The sequence below is a fragment of the Lytechinus variegatus genome, chromosome 16, assembly GCF_018143015.1.
Source record: "Lytechinus variegatus isolate NC3 chromosome 16, Lvar_3.0, whole genome shotgun sequence".
Lineage (NCBI taxonomy): Eukaryota > Metazoa > Echinodermata > Echinoidea > Temnopleuroida > Toxopneustidae > Lytechinus > Lytechinus variegatus.
In genome coordinates, this window is record NC_054755.1 from 20387200 (window position 1) to 20409024 (window position 21825).

A 21825-nucleotide genomic window follows, 5' to 3' on the forward strand; every position below is an offset into this window, starting at 1 on the left:
TGTATTGCCGATCCTTTCTGTTGTTTGATTGATGGTGACAGTGGCTAAAGAGAAAAGAGAGTCTGATGCTGCCGTATTCTCTGAACTCCACCGGAAAGTCCAGTCCCAGGTAAGATACGCAAGCTTGGTAATTCATAGTTTGACTTGGAGGGATTATCATTGTAAATTATTATTCTCAAGGTGCCTTTCATACTAGCCCTTGTATTACCCAAAGGTCTTGGCTGAGGAATGGTAGAAGGGCTGGTATGATGGGTACAGTTGAAGTGATGATTTCCACCATCATCCAAACACAGAGCAGTCCGTATTCATATTATATACCTCATTGTTACACAAACTCTCGAGGTATACTGGTTTCTTTTCTAACTGTATTTCTCGAAGGAGCTTTACTGCTGCTGGTCAACTGGTACAGGCGTGGCTAGTGCGCCAGTGGCCATGTGTATGCTAACGAGCAGCAGCAGCCAGCTAGCTGTGCACATTGCGACATAACTCTTGGGCCCCGCCCCTAAGGTTACAAGCTCTATTATAAGGTCTGATAGAAGAAATTGAAAGCAAGTCAAACCCTGTGATGATGATAGACGGGATTGCACTGTGTCACATGATGTAGTTTTGACCAGTCAGTTATCAGAATCTTAGTATAAATTGATTGACTCTTGAATCCTTTGTTGTACTTCTAGGGTGTACTGAAGAACAGATGGGCCATTCTATACCTGTTGTTCACACTCAGCGAGGAGAAACAAGGCGGAAAACAACTGGTATGTACATGAATCTGTGATCATATGTGTTAAATGGTTGATTTCAAGTTCAGTGTTGTTGAAAGCACAATTTGGACTGTATTTCCAAGCTCCAAAACCTATTCTGAAATTACAAAAATGATGAAGATCACAATATTAACGGCTCGACACCTGGCGAGTGACTTTTCAGGACCAACTTCATTTTAATTTAGGTGTTATGTTCTTGTAAAAGTTGACCAAGAGGTCAACATGAATTTGAAATCACCTATTTATTTACAGGGGCAGTGTTGAGAGAATGGGGGGGGGGCAAGACATGAGGACCTAAATATACGACTAACCACCCCAAACTAACGATATGTCACCAGGGAAGGTTCTCTGTGAATATCTTAACAATAATTCAGTCTCCATAAAGTAAAAACTAAATTTTATATTATTTACAGATCCATTGTTTTTCTTCATACTGTCCAACTGGAAGGTGTTAAATTTAGATGAGATCCAGGTTTTTTAAACTCCAGTTTTTCTGGAATGTGAAAGTTTCACTGCGATTGCACAAAGAGTACATATGCTTGAGTGAATCCCAAACTTCCAACCTTGTTTTTCTCTTCTTTTTTTAAGCTCACTAAATGTCTTCTACACTCAATCAAGTACTTGTCTGTGTTATTGTTGATTTAAATTCAGTTCAATTTATTCTCAAACTTGTTTTAACTTGAAGGGTTCTAAGACAGCAGCTACGATATTCGGTAGAGGGTTACCAAAGCTTGCTACCTCTACCCCTTATGCAACCCGGGATGACCCACGCGGTGTGGCGCATCACGGCTCCTCAATACTTCCGTCTCAAACTCCTCTCCAACGGGAACCAAGTTCCAGTACACTCTCTTCGAAGTCTTCCCATCTCAGTAGTGGCATTGGTGAGTATGAGTAAAAGAGGAATGAAAACTTTGAAACAAGTAGGCTTGTGTCGAAACAGAAAAATCAAAGAATAAGAACAAAGAAAATCTGAGAAAAATCAGACAAATAATGAGAAAGTTATGTGCATTTGAATATTACAATCACTAATGCTATGGAAATCATCCCATTGGCAATGCGAAAAGGATGTGTGATGTCACATGTGAACAACTTTCCCTTTGATGGACTACAAAATACCCTCAAAATGTCTCTTTTTTGCTTTTGCTATTGTGATGCAAACTCTTTATCCATGATGTATTCTTAAAAAATCTGTATTACACGCCCTCCTATAGAAAGAATGTATGATCTACTGATAGATGTGATGGAAGAAGCAATTTAAATGAAATATATACTAAAGTAATGGGAGAGTTGTATTGCTGTACCAGATCTAGATCTTGGATGTTATGGTGACAATTCATCTTGATGTTACAGACTTTCACATCGAATTAGCGTTTACTGCAACTACTTTCATTTATCTTTAAGCAATACACAGTATATTATCTTCCATACTGCTTCTTTAGAAATCAAGCTTGACATTAGTTTATGTTTAGTGATATCCTAATGCACCATATATCACCTTGTATTATTGCAGGTAGCGGTATCAGCAGTATAAGTGGACCCAGCCCAACACCTCATTCCTTTGCTCCAGGGTAAGACTTGATAGCTTTACTTCGTTTTTCATTCATGTAACCATATTCATCACAACACTGCTATACCGTCTGCCTTCTAGATTGGCACTTAGCATTTAGACTGGAGAAGGGTAATAATAATAATTATATTTTGTGTCATGTACCCATCTTAAATGTGAATGATACCATTGGAACAAGCTTGTGTGTAAACAGAAAAGTCAGAGAAACAAAGCAACGAGAGCTTGAAAAAATTGAACAAATGATAATAAAGTTATGAGTATTTGGATATTGCGATCAATAATGCTGTAGAGATCCGCCCATTGGCATTGTGTACAAGATTTGTGATGTCACAGAAGTAAAACTCTTAGTGCACTGAAAATGTACCAAAAAACGTTTATTTTCTCTCATTCTAATGATTGTACAAAGCTTTTGTCCATTGTGTATTTCATATAACTCTATTGCATGTCCTACCATGAAGAAAGCACACCTGACCTACTTGATAATTTGCATTATCACGCAAACATCCCTACCATCGTACTCTGGTGGGTGTTTCATAAAGCTGTTCGTAAGTTAAGAGCGACTTTAAGAACGACTGGTGATCCTTTCTTGTGGTAAATGGTATATACATTGGCGATGGTTAAGTGCGTAAGAAAGGATCACCAGTCGTTCTTAAAGTCGCTCTTATCTTACGAACAGCTTTATGAAACGGCCCTCTGGTCTATTTGCAATCTGAATTCACCTCCAAAGGGCTATGATGACCCCCGGTGTACCCCAAGGCAACACTCTAGGACCACATTCTGTTGGAGGAAGGCTTGCTCGCATGCTCATTGGAGACAGCACAACACAAGCAGACAGTGACTTCAAGAGAACTCATACAGGTGCTAGGCCAGGCATGCTTGAAAGAGATCGGACCAGTCAGGACCAGGGTGAAAACGGTGAGCTGCTTTTACTCATTTATAGCTAATTTAAAAGGGTGTCCCCTGTAGGAATCCTTTGTGAAAAACATAATTCAGCAGTTAAAGGGGAACCCAACCCAAATAAAAACCTGTTTTTATAAGGAAAAGAAAAATCAGACAAGTTGATTGGTGGAAGTTTGAACAATATCGGACAAACAACAAGAAAATTATGAATTTCTAAAAGTTGTAAATATTGGTAATCACTTTACCCATGAAGACTTCAAATTGGCCGCATACGGGATGTGATAGTGATGTAAGGCAAGGACTACTCTTCCATGTACTCCAATACACATTATGGCTAAAATGTCATTTTTCCCAAAAGTTTTATTTCAAATTATATTTTTCTTTCACGAGGACATAAAACGAGGACATAAAACAATATACTCCCTGGGTTATATTTAGATTACTGCCCCAGGGGAATGGGTACTTAGGAGAAAACCACAAATCCCTGATAATAAAGTACATGGCCTATGGGAAAGTTGTCCTTGCCCCTTGTCATAATTTACTTACTCAGTTGCCAATTTGAAATCTACATAGAATTAGTGATCTCAATTTTAAAACAGCCGCTAACTTCCTTATTGCTTGTCCGATTTCTTTCAAACTTTCACCATTTTGTTTAATTTATTTTTCTCCTTCCCAACACAACTTTTATGACCAAGGCTGGATTCCCCTTTAACAGGTTATTAGAATAATACATTTCGGCATCATGGGGATTTGACGCTATTTTGGGTCTCCACCAAGTTACAGCTGGTGTCCATCACCAATGGCATTTTTGTAGTCCCAAATGTAGAATTTCATGTTTGTTGATTGAGTGTGACATCATTGGATCTCTCAGAATCAAGAAAGAAGGAAATATTCTTCATTTCGTGATAATTTCCAACTGAAACTTAAAACAAATTGGCCCGTATCCTGAAGTCGGGTTTAACTTAGACCATGGTCTAACTCTGTGCTAAAATTATGGGAAGCCAATAGTGTCAAAATTTTTATTAGGTTGTATGTTTGTTATGTTTACTGTGCTCTTTCCTGATTCGTCGATGGTGAGGACAACCATCTATTTATACTTCCTAGATAATTATAAATGATTTGAGAACCAAATGAGCTGAAATATGATATCTCTACTGTTAGTGATTTATGTAACAATTGGCTATCCATACTTTAACCACAACTTTCAACCTGAGTTTAAGTTCAACCCGATTTCAGAATACAGGCCTTTGAGTGTATTGAGCCTGTTGCATCACCACAGTACATCACAGGCAAAAAGATGGATATTTTATTTTCGAGGCCTACTGTCCACAACTTACTTCCTAAATCTGCAACATTGGATAAACTTTAACATTTGCAAGTAATGTAAATTTTCCAGGGGCCCGTTGCAGAAAGAGTTGCAATCGATCGCAACTCTAAAAATCATGCGCAACTTGATTTTCAACCAATCAACAGCGCGCATTCGGGACTTGCGCATGATTTTTAGAGTTGCGTTTGATTGCAACTCTTTCTGCAACGGGCCCCTTGGCTTCTTTTTTTTTTTCAGTGTTTCCTGGTCTCTTGAGCATTCCGGGGGCTAAATCACCCGATCCTCCGAGTAATTTTTCCCTGATACATCATAAATGTGCATTATTTGTACAATTATAGTTGATGTGTATGGTCTTTTTTTCATCTGGCTAGATTCCTTTGAAGTAGCTGAGAAGACGTTGGTTCATGATCTGATCTATGTCTTTCAGGGTATTGATGGAAAGATGATCAAGTATGATGCAACGGCTGATGCGTTTAGGATATCATCAGAGGTAACTTTCACACCTACTTCTAGCAATACAGATGAGTTAAGAAAAATGCCAAGGGGAGGGGGAGGGAGGTGGATCTCCTTCACCCCCCTCACCTTCTGTGACCAATCATAATTCTGTCAACAATGGGTGGCTCTCCAGATGAAAACATGGCTATTGAATTTCATTGATCCATTTATGTTCACATTCTTAGACATTATGGCCCGTATTCTGAAGTCGTGTTTAACTTAAACTCAGATGTAAGGTTGTGGTTTAAGTATGGATAGCCAATCATTACATAAATCACTAACGGTATATTTATCATTTTTCAGCTCATTTGGCTCTCAAATCATTCATAATTGTCTAGGAAATATAAATAGATTATTGTTTTCACCATCGATGAATCAGGAAAGAGCACAGTAAACATAAGAAACACACAACTTAATTTTGAAAAAAATTGATACTTTTGGCTTCCCATGCTTAAACCACAACTTTAAACCTGAGTTTAAGTTAAGCCCGACTTCAGAATATGGGCCTATTTGTATAAACTACGCATTGTAAAATGCTCTGATTTGTTTCATAGCTCTTTTTGTCATTATTTTCTTTCAGTTTTCAAAGTAAACCAACATCATTTTATAGATAACCACATCACATTTGACCATAATCCTGTGTATTGTATTATATAGGGAAAAGAGAAATAAATGGCTTCTTGTTAGAGGGTCTTGGGACTACCCTGAAGTATAGACTCTTTTTGCTTATTTCAGGGCTACAATGTACTATCATTGCCTTTCTCTTGACAATTATTTCCATTTCCCCTCTGGCCATTTTACTTTTATACATGCTCACTATTTCCTTAAGAATCAAAAGTTAAAAAAAAAAAGGAGAAAAGTTTATCTTTGTTCCACCTGCATGGCAGAGCGAGACTACTGGCCGCTTTTCCTATGGCTACGACGGTTCCATTTGCATTTGTAGAACAATCGATTAGTAAATTTTTTCCCAGTAGAATGGATGGGGGGTTACCCTGGAGAATGATGGTCGCCACAATAATATAGAGTTTGTGGGATGATAGACTTTTTCTGGCATGCTGAAACTATCTCTGCAAGTCCCCTCATTCTCCGTCCGGGAGCCTAAACAGGGCGCAACAAGAAGAGGGAGATGTCGGGCCACTTGCATCAGTGTTCTAAAGAAAGACAAGAGTCTTTATAGCATTAGTGTAATGAAGACTCGCATGCTTGCTAGAGAGGTCTGGAAGCACTTCTATATTCAGAGTTGCTAATTTTCCGGATTTTTTCCTTTGCTGAAAAATATTCCGGAAAAAAAAATTGATTGTCAAAGTGAAATCCGTAAAAATTTCCCCTCCAAATCTTGTCACGGAGTTCGCTACGGAGAGCGCAATTTCAATTTTGGATGGCCAATTTGCGCAGACGGAAAATTATTAGCGTTGTGCGCAGCATGAAGTTTAGCTGGTACTGTACTTGCACGGTACGCGCGAGCAATACATTTTAGCAGTTGCAAACGCCGCCCTATACCCTGCAGGGATACGGGTGTCAGCGCTATCCCAGTCGGGCGATCGCCCGGTAGAACCGCTCGAAGCACGGCCCGATGTGGCTGCAATCGCCTGCTGCTGCGTGAGTGATTGGTTGTCTGCCGCGGGATTTCAGCTGAAAACCTATTTGCTACCATGAAATATGTGTTCTCTGGTGCGTATTCATCAATTCATATGTGTGAACTATCCATCATTTTGATAGAAATTGTGATTTATGGATTTTCAATAGTATAGGATTGTCTTGTTGATGAGTACAGTGAGTGAAAAAGGGCACCCCAGCTGCTACATACACCCGTCCCGAGTCGCACCCATTGGCCGCAGCATATTAACCCGCAGCAGGTTAACCCGTACCGTAATGAGTACGGGTTAACCCGCAGCAGGTTAACCCGTACCGTAATGAGTACGGGTTACATGATTTTTTTTTTTTGAGCACCTTTCTTGCCTATGATGAAGTTTATTATGTCATTAATTATTTGTTATGTACTACTGTAGATTAATGATTTCAGCCCTCTAAAGAATAAGAAAACGTTCCAGCTTCAGGGGGCTTCGCCCTTGACCCCGCCAGGGGCCCTGGGCGGGCCCCTGGACCCCCGGCCTGGGTTTTCAGGATTTTTTTGAGCTATCAGTTAGCATCTCTGTATATTCATGGGCCCGTATTCTAACTCTGATTTTAAGTTGTGGTTTTATTATGGAAAGCCATTTGTTAAATAAACCTCTAACAATATAGGTTCTTTGTATCAGCTCATTTGACTCCCAAAACATTATTTACTGCAGAGGAAGGATATGTATGACAGTTGTCTTCACCATTAAAGAATTAGTAAGAGCATAGTAAACATTAGAAGCTTTCACTGAAAACAACATTTTGAAATTTTGGCTTCCCATAATTTTAGCACAGACTTAGACCATGGTCTAAGTTAAACCCGACTTCAGATTACGGGCCATGGAACCCGAGATGGCTTATGCCAGCGCTTCTCAAACGCTCTCTCAGGTGGGCCGCAAGAACCCCAGAGGGAGAAAAAAATAGCTAAAGAAAAAATAGAGTATATTTCACCTGGCGGAATATAATGGGTCAAAAAAAAACAACTATTGCACTCTTAGGTATCATGCATGTCGCAAAGCATGCACACTAGCTATGATCGTTCGATCTAACTTTAATTTGAACCACATGTGCGTTCGTATGTAGTTCCATTTACCGGACATTTGCGAATGTAGATTAGTTCTCAAACTGTTGGGTCTCAAAATGTGGTCAGAGCTTTGTGTTAGAACTTGACGAAACATTTTTTCATCCAAATGGATGTTTTCTTAAAACTTGGGTAGGTGGGCCTCCAAAAAAATCTGAGAGTCAAAGTGGTCCTCGAGTAAAAAAAAGTTGAGAGGCGCTGGCTTAGGTCAAAGCCAATCCACGTTCTTGAATTTGAAGTAGTAAAAGAGACTCTTTCAATTGAATTCAATCATGGTTTATTTCGTATAAAAACAATACATGTTACACAGTCAAAAGGCTGAAATTAGCATGTTTCCAATAAAATGTTCACATGTAGATAATAAATAATTTTTAAAGAGCAAGTGTGCATAAAAATTCATTAAATATAATGAAATAGAATGGAAGAAACTATGTAAATACAATACCAAAAGTGATGGATATCAGACAATTAAAAATTCAAAAAGGATTGAAATGAAGACTAAACAATGGCAAAAACTTGAGTTGATTTCAAGGTTATGAAATAAAAATGTATTCAGAATTAAGTAAATCAATGTAAAATGGTATTGCACTTTTTCTAAAACGATCTGTTTTGCATTTTACCTGAGCTGTACTTGAAGGTTTGAAGGTGCATCGATGCAAGTAACACAAAGATTAGCAATCAATCGCTAGAAATGAATTGACCAATCAATATAAACGTTACACGTGCATTTGGTTTAAAATTCTGACCAGGAACCAATTAGTGCGCTTCTTTCATATTTGCAGTTCATCGCAAACCTTTGTGTTATGGAGCCCAGGACATAGCATTTGGATGTGTTGGTCAGGTTAGCTCTTCTAATTCTCTCTTTTTTCTACGAATAAACAGTTGGGAGTTCCTAGATCCTGTCGAGACCTCGTGCACAAGCTGTCGGAGTTGGGATGGCTGTACCTGAAGGTTCGAAGATACATCGATGCAAGGAACCAGGACAAAGCATTTGGACTGGTCGGTCAGGTTGGTTCTTCTTTATTTATTATTTGTTTGGCGTCACCTGTGCCTGGAAGGTGAAAAGCGAACTGAATCACTATGACCCGCGGGTCTCTCTTCCCGATATAACTGATTGGGGGGAATGCAGGTGGACCACTACACCAGGGTTTCCCCCTAATCTTATACAAATAGTGCAGTGGGTTTTTAACGTGCAAAGGTGGTGACTGTCCTCTACATGGGGCCTCCATTTAACTATCTATCCGAAGGACAGAGTGTTTTCCATTATAACATGGCCTGCATCTATGAAACATGGGAGAGACGTTTACACACAACACACTGCCTTCAGTCATCCGCCTGGGGTGGACTCAAACCACGATCTTTGGTTCGACGGGCAGACGCGTTACCGACTCTGCCAACAACGCTCCTCTCTCTAAGTAAAAATTCTTCGAAACACAAGTAGTCATAACCTTCAGGATAATTCCATTAGAAATGGAAAACCAAGCAGGGGTTGGCAAGTTCCAAGGAAAATTAGGTGTTTCCTGCCCAGGTACATGTAGGAAGTACAGGGAAAAAAACTGGGTGACTGTTGGAAGTACATGTACTTGAGATGGACAGGGACTGGGAGGTACAGGGAAAGGCTAGATTGTACTTGAGAAACACCTGGGCAATACATGCAAACATTCAAGAAATGTTTTTCAATATTTTGTCAGCTCTGAAACAAATCATGGGGAAACCAAGGCCAATCTCAGAACGGAGAAGGGATTAAAGTCTTTCACTCGGATGTATACCTTGGGGTGTTATGTAGTAGACACTAGCATGTCTGGGAGTTCTAATACAGGAGAGCAATAGTTACATGTAGTAGACTTACCAACCAGAAGTAAAATGTGTATTTTCACATAGAAACATGTAACTTCAAAGAGGATATTTATTTTTGTTTAGCAATCAAGAGACCTGCTAAGAGTGTAGGAATTAGGATTGTTGGAAACTAGAACTGCGGCAACCCGAAGTAAATACAATCAAGAGTTAATTCATGCTGTCCAAACTTTTATCGCATTAGTCCGACAGGCTCTCATGACGGACGGATTATATTATGCAAGTCAGTTGGTCTTTTGCAAATTTCGGATTGATTCAATTTCCCATGATTTGGCAATGTAAGGTCACTTTAAGATGAAATCGCTGTTCCGGATTACCATTTTTTGACAAAAACCTCCCAGCTGTTCATTGTAATTTTCAATAAATTTGATGTGTTCTTGAATGCATTGTGGAAGTGAAACTCCATCTGGTTGAGCTGCAGAAGGAATGCTATGAAATGCTATTCTATTCATTACTATCTTTTTCATTTTTCTTCAGAGCCTATGTGCAGCATTACAGCAGGAGCTTACTGAATATTATAGACTGCTAGCTGTCCTTGAAGCACAGGTCAGTATTGTCAATTTAATTTGAAGAAATGCCCATTTCAATGAGGCCTAGGAGGAATACCCTTTTTGTTTATAAGGGTAAACAGTCAAATAGCTTGAAAATCAAGACTCCTGGATTATCAGAAGCCAGGAAAAAGGTTGTCTCTTACAAGCACATAACCTACTGGTTGCTGTGCTGTTCATAGAATTTGAACGTGAATGGATACCAACGTATCAGCCTTTTTGATCACTTCTCAGTGAACCCTCCCTGCTCCCACAAAAGCTGCATTATATGCCAATGAATACTCCAAGAATAAGTTATGTTGTAGGATCATTGATTTTTAAACTTATTTCTGCTTTGGTGTACCTTGTCTCAACCTAGAAACATTTATATTGCATGAAAATGGAACATTCAGTTATTGTGTTTCTTGGTTGATCTTTATAGCAACTTCAAGAACAAGATGTTGGTTTAGATGAGGGTTCACCAAGCAACCTTTCCTTGTTTCGTCTGAACGTTTGGACATTTGATCCTATACATCGGATGAAACAACTAGCCATATTAGTGGATGGTTGTACAGGTGAGTAAGGGAAGGATTTGATGATGATGATGATGATAATGATGATGATGATGGTGATGATGGTGATGATGTTGGTGATGATGACAGTGTTTGTGGTGGTAATGACAGTGATTGTGATGGTGATGATGATGTTAATATGATGATGATGATGATGGTGATTCCATCCCTGACCCCCCCCTCGGTCATTTTAGGGTTAAAACTTCACCCATCACTTCACAAAGTATTCCTGTACAAAGCCTATGGGGGTTAAATAATTCTATAGTGAATAGATTAAAACTTCTCTCAAAGCTCAATGACCATATACGCCCCCTTTCCGTCTTCTCTTTTGCCATTTACTTTCTTAGATAAAAAAGGAGGAGCGTTGGCATCTGCTATCCATTCCTACACCCTACACGGTGACCCTTCGACCAGACTCCTTATAAAACACATTCTACGGCTTGTCGCTTTCCCAATCCGGACTATGCTAGATAGGTGGATCTTTGATGGCCAGTTAGAGGATAAATACAATGAAGTAGGTATATCATTAAGGTCAAAGATCACAGAGGTTATACATCTTCAAATTTATAATTTTGTGGTAATTTAATAAACCGGTTTTAAGGACTGGCTACAAACTTAAATTACAATGTATGTATGCAAGCATATAGGAATGACAATGGTCTTTGGTTAAATATAATACCAACATGCTTATATAGCGCATATAACTGCCAAATGCGTTCCTATGCGCTTCATTGGATATTATTACCCTGGCTTTAGCCCCACAGCCTTTTACAGCATTTCAAGGAATAAATTCCTGCCAGGTGCCCATTTACCTCACCTGGGTCAAGGTGCAGCACAATGTAGATAAATTTCTTGCTGGAGGAAATAACACCATGGCTGGGATTCGAACCCACGACCATCTGTCTCAAAGTCTAAAGACTAATCCACTGGGCCACAATGGGGTATTGCTTGTTTTTGCTATGATATAATATCAGCATATAGCTTAACAACGTGATTAGATTATTTTAATGGTTTTCTCAAAATCGGATTTGAGTATGCAAGATTTATCAGACATGGCAGTGGCATAGCTATAAATTTTGACAGTGTGCAGTCAAGAATCCTTTTAACAGTAGATATTGAAAAAGAAAATTGTGACCCGAATCCTGTTGATAATCCCAATAATTTGGCTGTATGTTTTTAAAAACAGGTTTCTGAATGATCTGATATTTATGTCAGCCTTCTGAATATTTTAGAGAGTTTAATATAAATTTTGAGGATATTTCTTTCATTTTAGTTTACTGAATATGTCAATGTTTAATATAATTTTGGGTATTTATTTTAGTTTTCTGAATATGTAATCGATATAATTTTGAGGGATTAATTTTATAGTTTTCTGATTATGTCATTAATTTATGTAATTTTTTTGGGTATTTTTGACAGTTTTTCGTTGGCGCAGACCCTAGTGTCAAGGACGAGAAGCTCTGGCATGACAAGTATTCTTTACGGAAGTCAATGATTCCATCATTTATCACCATGGAGCAAGCAAGAAAGGTAGGTCCATCCTTCTCCAAGGGTACTCCAAAAGCTTTGGGTACCATGCATAAGTAATTAAATAAGACAAACAAAATAAAATAAAACAAATGATGCACAGGTTTGTTTGTGCATCTGTAGGACTAGAGAGCATGTGGTAACTATGGAAACTAGTTACTTATGCATGGTTGTGAAACATGTATTTTTCGCAAAAAATTCTGCTATTCTATAAAACAAATGATGCACGGGATTGATTGTGCATCAGTAGGACTAGAGGGCATGCGGTAACTATGGAAACTAGTCTAAACCCACTCAGCTGTTTCATAGTTACCTCAAATGCTCACAAATCCTACCGATGCACTCACATCATTTGTACAATATCCAAGCTGCAGTTTTATTTGTTGGCAATTGCGCTCCACAATGATCTGAATCCTACTGTAGTGAGAGTCACAAAAAAAATCCTAGCACTTCACAAATCACTGAAGATTTTTTTTAGATATGTCAGGTTCAAATATATACTTTTAGTTTTATGCCTTTTTATTCAAACAAACATTTGTTTTGGTGGAGTTGTCCTTTAAGATGTGCAACATTCTTGTATTAGCTGTTGCATTAAAACTGAACACACTGAAGCTTGTTCGTCGAGCTGTAATTGGTTGTCAAGGAGACATCCAGCCAAACTAACACCCAATCCCAGCTCGTCGTTCAGTGTCCATTGTCTTTTTCGGTTCTATTATTGTTTCATTCTAGCGTTCTGTTCATTCAAGCGATTTTACTCTGATGAGAGCACGTCGAAAAAGTTCAGTATGTCATTTATAATGCTATTTTCTGATTTTGCAGTACCAAACACTTATTCATTTGATCTAGATCCTCTCAATCGGGAAAGCCATTAACTTCTTACGTCAAGTCTGCAAGGATCACACCCTCATCAAGGGGAAGTCCCTGATGACATCAACATCACAAACCAATAGCTACCAGAACAGTAAGTTTTTTAAAGGGGAAGTCCCTGATGACATCAACATCACAAACCAATAGCTACCAGAACAGTAAGTTTTTTAAAGGGGAAGTCCCTGATGACATCAACATCACAAACCAATAGCTACCAACAGTAAGTTTTTTAAGGGGAAGTCCCTGATGACATCTACATCTACATTCGTTGATACATGTATGCCCAGTCAGGTAGCCCCTTGTGGTGCCAACTACTTAATGACTTCTTTGGCCTGTATTCTGAAGTAACTGAATCCATGGTCTAACTCTGTGCTAAAATTATTGGGAGTCGAAAATGTCACTGTTTTGTGTACCATCGTATATTTCTCATCTTTGCTATGCTTTTTTTTTAATTGTATGGTACATAAAACCATTTTAGTTTTTCTATGACAGCAATGGATTGTTTGAGGGAGAAATGAGCCGGTAAAACGAGCCAGCACTGTCAGAGATTTGTGTCACAATTGGTTATCCAGAGTTAAACCACCACTTTAAACATGAAAGGCCTTGTCAGATGTTTTATCCAACAAGTCCAGTTTTATCTGATAATTACCATAGTAAAGGTGCTTCTCAGCCAATCAAAATTTAGGAAAGATATGAGATCTGACAACTTGTCGGACAAAATTGTTGATGAAACACTGACCAGATTTTAAATTAAACCTGGGTTGGTAATATAGGCCTTTGATTTCGTCCCCAACATGTATACTCCATTATGAACCAATGATTTTTAAAGATTTCCTTCGCTCTTTTTTATTTCAAGCCGAGATGCTGCTACAACAAGATATGGATGGCTCGTTTCAACAAGTCATTGATATTGAATACAGAGATACTAGCAAGAGACTTCTGTACATCCTACAGACTCAGTTCAAATTCCTAGAACACCTCAAGGTTAGTTCCTAGGCCTTTGTCATCTGGTTCTAAGTCCAATTGGGTCCTACACACGTCACTATGGCCCAGGAATATTGGAATGCCTTCATTACCCTTGACACATGATATTAAACCATCTGCTTTTTGTAAAGCTTTGTTGAAAAATCTTATTTATGTATACATAGATATATCACCTGCACTCACCCACTTGCACTTTTTTTAGCCATAATTACTTTATTTTTTTTCTCCTCACCAAGTATATGAATTTTAATAATTTCTTTTTATTTACATCATTTTGTTGTAATATATTTCATCACGGTTTTCATGAAGCCTTCGCTCTTGGCTTTCATTGCATATTAACTGTTGTTTTGCAGGCAATGAGGAGATACCTCCTGCTTGGTCAAGGTGACTTCATCAAACACTTGATGGACCTTCTAGAGTAAGTCATGTAATTACACAACTCTGATTGAAACTCAATTTAGACGATTATTTTTAAGGTGAAATGCTTCACCTAAATTGCAATTCCTGTTCACTCATGCATTGAATTCTAATTAAGAATCTCATGACATTCGCTCAAAAAACCAGAAACTAATTACAAATGATCAGTAATTTGTCATAACACCCTTAACTGTGGAAGGTCCAAACGACTCGCCTCTCTTAAACTGAACTAAAGCTTAAAGGCTAATTCCGTATTTTCATACCCCTTACAGTGGCGGGGCAGTGCTCACTCTAGCTCGAATAGCTTTCTAAGTTTTTGGTGCCATTTGAAAGATATTTTTTAAGATATTCTTTATTCTATTTTCCCTTATAAATCAAATGCATATATACAAACATTATTATACACAAGATTTAAATAAGCTTGATGTCCCTTGTTCCATCAATATCTACAATAATCTTGTTTCGTTGCATATTCATAGTGTACTCTCCCTCTTACTGATATTCTAATTTCTTTTGAAATGATGAAAATAATAAATGTCACCTTCTACACACCTTGTTGAAAATATCATATATTTTCCATATAAAATGTCAAAATTAAAAGAAGAATAATTTCCATCTAGTATGCCAAATACATAACCACTGAAATGTGAATTATTTGCTTTTAATAAGTTGCATTTTAAGTTTAGTTGTGTGTTTTTTTGAGACGCACTGGAGAAGGCAGTTTGCGACCTTACGCTCCCTGCATAAATATCTTTCAATTATTGAAGCCTATCCTTAGTTTTGATAATCCTCAAAATGAATTTCAATATTTCATTTCATCACTAGATCATATCCTTGTATGTGTCCCAAGCAGCTGTGGGGTGAAGGATATTAACTAATAACGTGTTTTATTGGATAAAATTGGTGATTTTACATCAGACTGTAATTCCATCAGGTACCCATTCAAAATAGTTTGTCTGTGTATTGTTGTCTTGTTTATATGGAATGCCTATGGCATGAAAGGAATTGGATCAAAATTTCAGGATACACTGTATAATTTAGTCAGTAGCTTTCTAATTTCCCATTACTAGCTGTGTAAAGTAAATGCTCATATGGCAATTTTTGATGAAAATGAAAAATATTACTGAGAGAGGGCACTAGATTTAAATTGAAATCCAAACAGAAGGATATGTTTAGATATGTTTAAAGACATGTGTGAATTTCAATTTGTAAAAATGCATTCAAAGCTTTTCCAATGTTGTAATGTTCAGTGATATTCAAGTAAATGTCACACTGCTGATATTTTACCAAAGCTTAAGTCAGGTTTGGATGGATTATTTGTACGTATCCAGGGCTGATCTTGCCAAGCCAGCGGACATGTTGTATCTTCACAATTTAAATGGCGTACTGGAGACTGCTGTCAGAGCGACCAATGCTCAGTTTGACGACTCGGATATACTCAGTCGGCTTGATGTCAGGCTACTGGAGGTATGTCAATCTTTCTTTTATTGATTTTCATGAGCATACTAGGCATTGTCAGTTAAAATTAGTAGTATTTCAGCTGAAGGAAACCTGGGGCTGTTTCATAAAGCTGTTCTTAAGTTAAGAGCGACTTTAAGAACGACTGGTGATCCTTTCTCTTGGTAAATGATATCCAACAAAATGTTCATCGGCGATGGTTTAGCTCGTAAGAAAGGTTCGCCAGTCGTTCTTAAAGTCGCTCTTAACTTACGAACAGCTTTATGAAACACCCCGTTGGAATTGCACAAAGATTTTTGTTCAAACAAATGGAGAATGCAAAATACTGTATGTCTTAGGTGCATAATAAATAACAAGGTTATTATTCATTGAATTGTTTTATTTGTTGTTGTTTGATAGATCTCCCCAGGAGACACAGGCTGGGACGTCTTCAGCCTAGACTACCATCTGGATGGCCCCATCAACACCGTCTTCACCGACAGCTGTAAGATCTTGTACCTCCGGGTCTTCAACTTCCTCTGGAGGGCCAAGCGGATGGAGTACATCCTAGCTCAGGTCTGGAAGGGACAGATGACCAACGCTAAGGCTTTAAGAGCCATCCCAGGTATAAACCTAAAAAGTCTAGGCGATTTCAACATTTCAAGAAGACTGGGAAGGGGGAGGGACACTGATTCAGCCCCTTCCCTTTACGATCTCGGCTGTCGATCGCGCGATTGCGACAAAATATTTTTTTTTGTTCATAGATTCTTTGTAGGATTGTACTGTCAATATCATAATTATTTTCTTATGTATTTCTTTGTTTTACGACTTTTTGTTTTTGTTTAAAGAGAAATACCAGTAGTTGCTGTAAACACTGATTTCATAAGAAAATCTGTAAAACCAGGCTTAATTGTCAGTATATCATCGAGGATCTAGATCTGGTACAGTTACATAAACTGAACTTTGTGAAATCTTGAAATCTACGCTGAAAAAGGTTCACACTGAAGATCACCAACACAGATAGGCACACGTGGGACAGTGTATTATTATTGCTGGAATAAAGACCCGACGGAAGTGACCGAATCCGCGCTTATTTTGCTTATTTCTCAACAATAACACAATTTCTTCCAGAATCCTTTGCCACATATTTCTTATTCATACAAACAGACACTTGGGTGGTCATTATATTAGATTCTGTAAAAAGTCATTTTGAGATCGTTACCAGAACTGGAATTTATCTTTAATGGTTTTCCAATGGAAATTGTCTGGGACTTTGTTCTGACCATAAACAAGATGGTCAAAAGAGCCTGTGATATTTTTGAAAAAGGAGCCGTGGAAATCCCCATTCATTGCCATGATAAAGCTTATCCAATGTTGCAGATTTAGGAAGTAAGGTTGTGAAAGGTAGCCTCTGAAAAATGAAAGAAAAATGTTTGAGGCCTGGTAGTGGTAACCATTTGAATTCAGAATTTGAATTGTAGGGGTGTTGTGGCTCAATGATGAAAGGGGAATGAAACCTTTGGAACAAATAGGCTTGTGTAGAAACAGAAAAATCAAAGAATTAGAATAAAGAAAGTTTGAGAAAAATCAGACAAATAATGAGAAAGTTATGAGCATTTGAATATTGCAATCACTAATGCTATGGAGATCCTCCCATTGGCAATGCGACAAGGATGTGTGATGTCACTGATGAACAACTTTCCCTTTGGTGGACTATAAAATACCCTCAAAATGTCTCTTTTTGCTTTTTCTTACGATGATACAAACTCTTTATCCATTATGTATTCTTAAAAAATATGTTTTACATGCTTTCATGTAGAAAGAACACATGATCTATGGATAGATGTGATAAAAGGGGCAATTCAAGTGAAATATATACTAAAGTAATGGGGAGAGTTGTTCATCAGTGACATCACATATCTTTGTCGCATTGCCAATTTGCTATCTCCATAGCAATAGTGATCGCAATATTCAAATGCTCATAACTTTCTCATTATTTGTCCGATTTTTCTCAAACTTTTGTTGATCTGTTTCTTTGATTTTTCTGTTTTCACACAAGCTATCTTGTTCCAGTGGTTTCATTCTCCTTTAAGGCTTCAAACTTTAAACCACAAGGTCCGGGGTTTGAATCCCATCACAGCACTTGCTTCCTTGGGCAATTCGTTTATCTGCATTTGTCACTCTCCACCCAGGGGTAGTAAATGGGTACCTGGTAGGAAGAAATTCCTTGAATGCTCGAGCGTTCAATCAGTGTATAGTATGCAGCCCTTAAAAACATTTGTACTATGCGCTATATAAATGTTGCGGAATATTATTAATATTATATTATCATTATAACATTGTATTAAGTGCTATATGAATGTTGCGTAGTATTATTTATTAATTTCCTCTTTCTTTGTTTAGAACTATCGCCGCTCCTTCATAGATGTCACATGATCGCCACTGAGATGATCCATTTCGTGAATCAGATGCAGTACTATATTAACTTTGAGGTAACAGGACAATTCATCTCATCATATAACCCGAGAGCAGAGTTAACATTCATTTATTGATTCTAGATTGTGAAAGGAATAGACGTACCGAAGCGATGATGTCACAAAAGACTCTTTTTTTTGCATTTCATTATTCTTTATACCTAGTTGGGGATGGTGATGATTATGGTGATGATGATGATGATGATGATGTTGATGATGATGATGATGATGATAATGATGATGATTATGATGATGATGATGATGAATGATGATGAAGATGATAATGATGATGATTATGATGATGAATGATGAATGATGGTGATAGTGATGATGACGATGGTGATGGCGATGATGATGATGGTAATGGCGATGATGATGATGATGGTGATGATCATGATCATGATGAAGATATGAGATGATGATGATGATGTGAATGAAGATGATAATGATGATGATGATAATTATGATGATGATGATGACGATGATGATGATGGTGGTAATTATGATGATGATGATGACGATGATGATGATGATGATTATGATGATGATGATGATAAATGATAACTCTCAAATTGATTTTATTCTGATTATCCAGGTGATGGCTTGTTCATGGGATGAGATGTGGAAGGATGTGACAGAGGCTGAGGATCTTGATAAGATTATCGCAGCTCATGAAGTCTTCCTAGATACGATCCTCCGAAGAGCGTTGCTTGATGACGAATCAAGGGTGAGTGAGTAATGGGGTAGCAATGAGCAGTATCCAGGGGCCATCTTACAAAGAATTGCAATTGATTTAATCAAGTGCAATTATGGAAAGCCAGTAACGTCAACATCTAAAATACATGTTCAAAATATTTTCTAGAAATGATGTATATTCATACATTCACTGTTTTCTTGACAGTTAAGTATGCTTCTCTTTGTTTACAAAGGACAATGAGCAAATTTCACAAAGAAAAAAAAAATTATTACATTGATGGATTTCCATATATTTGAGATCAAATTGGATCAATCGTAGCTCATTGTAAGACAGGGCACAAGATGAGCGTTTCATAAAGCTGTTCTTGTAAGTTAAAAATGACTCTTCGCACAACTGGAGGCCCTTCCTTGTGCTAAATTATATATCCTTATGTAGCCAAGTTGGCACTCGAAGAATATTTTTGTGGAAGCGTCATGGCGTAGCGGTTCTGACTCACCTTGTAATCAAGAGGGTCTTGTTGTTCGTATCCCACCGTGGCCTAGCGTCCTTTGGCAAGGCGTAAATCCACACTTTGCCACTCTTGACCCAGGTATTAAATGGATGCAAAAGCCTATGTAGTATGCCTTGCAGTTGAGTCACAGAACCCTTGTTGGAATGCTCCGCAGGGAGTGGAGAAAGAGTATATCGTTGCAGACATTTCAGGGTCTGATGACCGAGGTAGAGACATTGTTCTAATGTATAAAGTGCTATATGAAAGCGGATTATTATTAATCGCTAGAGGGTATTCATTTGTCTCGCAATCTACTATGGTCAACAAGGAAATTCGTGATCACTCTCGCAAAGTGTTCACTAGCTTTCTAGGAAATTCGTGATCACTCTCGCAAAAAGTGTTCACTAGCTTACAAGTTTACGAGCTTTCGAGTGCCGCTGCAACTCTTTATCAAGTGACGGATTGTTATTGTTATTAATTAGTATGTTCCAGATATGTGTGAAGTTGTGCGTAAGTTTACAACCGGCTTTATGAACCGCCCACCTGGTTAACTAGAGCAGGAGTCAGAAAAAACTGCCTATTTGATAAAAAAATAAACTTGACCAAAATATTAAAATCTCATAAATGTCCTGAAAGAGTATCTTCTCCGAAATGATTTAAAAGCAAAGGTCAAAGTGTATTGTCTAACCCAAAATTATTTTATTTTGTAGTACTCAGAAGTAGGGAAAATGCATATTATTCCGAATGTCTAAAATGTGACTGTATAAATCATGTAGCAATATTCATGGTCAGTGATTTCAAGGTAAATACATGAAATAAGTGCGGAGCAATATTTCAATATAATTGAAGTTATGCAATGTTGAAAAAATATTGAACATAAAAAAATGGTTTTGTAATTACATTGATTTATCATGGTTACACAATATGATGTTAGATTATGAAATGAGCACCCAGCAGATATGGATACTGGCGCTATACAAGAACCTAACATCATCATAATAAACATATATATATATGGTAATGAATTTTTGGTCTCAGAGATTTATGTTTATAATGGTATTGGTGATAGTTTGCTGGTGATGATCGGCTAGCAGTGAAATCATATATCAACCAGCACTAATATACATGTACCAGACTAAAGTGGTTATGTTTGTCATACTTTGTTTATCTTGTTTAGCCATTATTGACCCAGCTACGAGCGATCTTTGACCTGATCATCAAGTTCCAGAATGTGCAGGAGGCCATGTACACTAATGCTTTGGAGGAACTGGGCAGGAGATTAGCTGTTACTAATGCTATCAGAGCCAGAACTGGACAGGTTTGTGAACTTTGATTTCTTTTCATTTTGAAATATGGAATTAAGCTTAGATTTATGCCTAAAAGGCCCGGGGGGGGGGGGGGCGAATACTGCACTCTCGCCCCCTCTACATTTTTCATGAATAATCCCGCTGCTCGCTGAATTTTTAATTTCAAATATTGCACAACTTTTGAGGCCAAATTTGCGATGCCCGGGTATGCGGTTACGGTTAAGATGTATCATATCTACAGGAACTATTTTAAAACTTTGAAGATGTAACCAAAAACTTGGTAATGATCGGGGGGGGGTTGGTTTCATTGACTAGATGTTTCTATAGCGAATCTGTATACCACAGCACATAAACTCTGGATGAACCCAGCATGACCTACGCACAGTGCGTACAAGGCACACTGAATACAGTGTGGCTAATATAGTGTGTGCAACAGACTCATGGGCCCGTATTCTGAAGTCAGGTTTAACTTAGACCGCGGTCTAACTCTGTGCTAAAATTATGGGGAGCCAAATATTTAAAAAATTGTTTCTATTGTACATTTCTTGTGTTTACTATTTTGTTCCTTTTGCTTTCATAAGGAAATAAAATACTTTAATTATCATTCCCATACAACTACAAATAATTTCAGTGTCATGTGAGTTAATAAATTAAATGTGTACTATTAGGAATTTGTGCCCCAATTGGCTCTCCATAACCCTAACCAGGGTTAAATTTAAACCTGAGTTCAGAATACGTGCCTTTGAAAGTGGGCATTGTTACGATATCAGTATGGATATCTAAGCACTCCATACACTTCCCGCAACATGGATACCATGCCTGTTGATTGACCTGCCTAGCTGGCCTGTATAATAAACCTGTATATACGTTCATACCAAAGTCTCCACCAGAGTCCTTTGTATTGGATCATGGTGGCAGCTGAAACCA

The 21825-nt window shown here is 37.9% G+C and overlaps 1 protein-coding gene across 2 annotated transcripts in view; it reads left to right on the top strand.

Moving 5' to 3' along the window:
- LOC121429477 (gamma-tubulin complex component 3 homolog) overlaps positions 1-21825 on the top strand; it is a 45261-nt gene that overhangs the window by 16875 nt on the left and 6561 nt on the right. For both annotated transcript variants that reach the window (XM_041626498.1, XM_041626499.1), the window contains exons 5-23: positions 42-109; positions 675-752; positions 1444-1639; positions 2269-2326; positions 3053-3240; positions 4924-5042; positions 8628-8753; positions 10077-10145; positions 10569-10701; positions 11046-11212; positions 12118-12228; positions 13072-13186; positions 13949-14076; positions 14430-14494; positions 15825-15960; positions 16351-16555; positions 18334-18422; positions 19000-19131; positions 20769-20909. In XM_041626498.1, the coding sequence (XP_041482432.1) occupies positions 42-109; positions 675-752; positions 1444-1639; positions 2269-2326; positions 3053-3240; positions 4924-5042; positions 8628-8753; positions 10077-10145; positions 10569-10701; positions 11046-11212; positions 12118-12228; positions 13072-13186; positions 13949-14076; positions 14430-14494; positions 15825-15960; positions 16351-16555; positions 18334-18422; positions 19000-19131; positions 20769-20909 (2324 nt within the window). The remainder of the gene's footprint in view (positions 1-41; positions 110-674; positions 753-1443; positions 1640-2268; positions 2327-3052; positions 3241-4923; positions 5043-8627; positions 8754-10076; positions 10146-10568; positions 10702-11045; positions 11213-12117; positions 12229-13071; positions 13187-13948; positions 14077-14429; positions 14495-15824; positions 15961-16350; positions 16556-18333; positions 18423-18999; positions 19132-20768; positions 20910-21825) is intronic.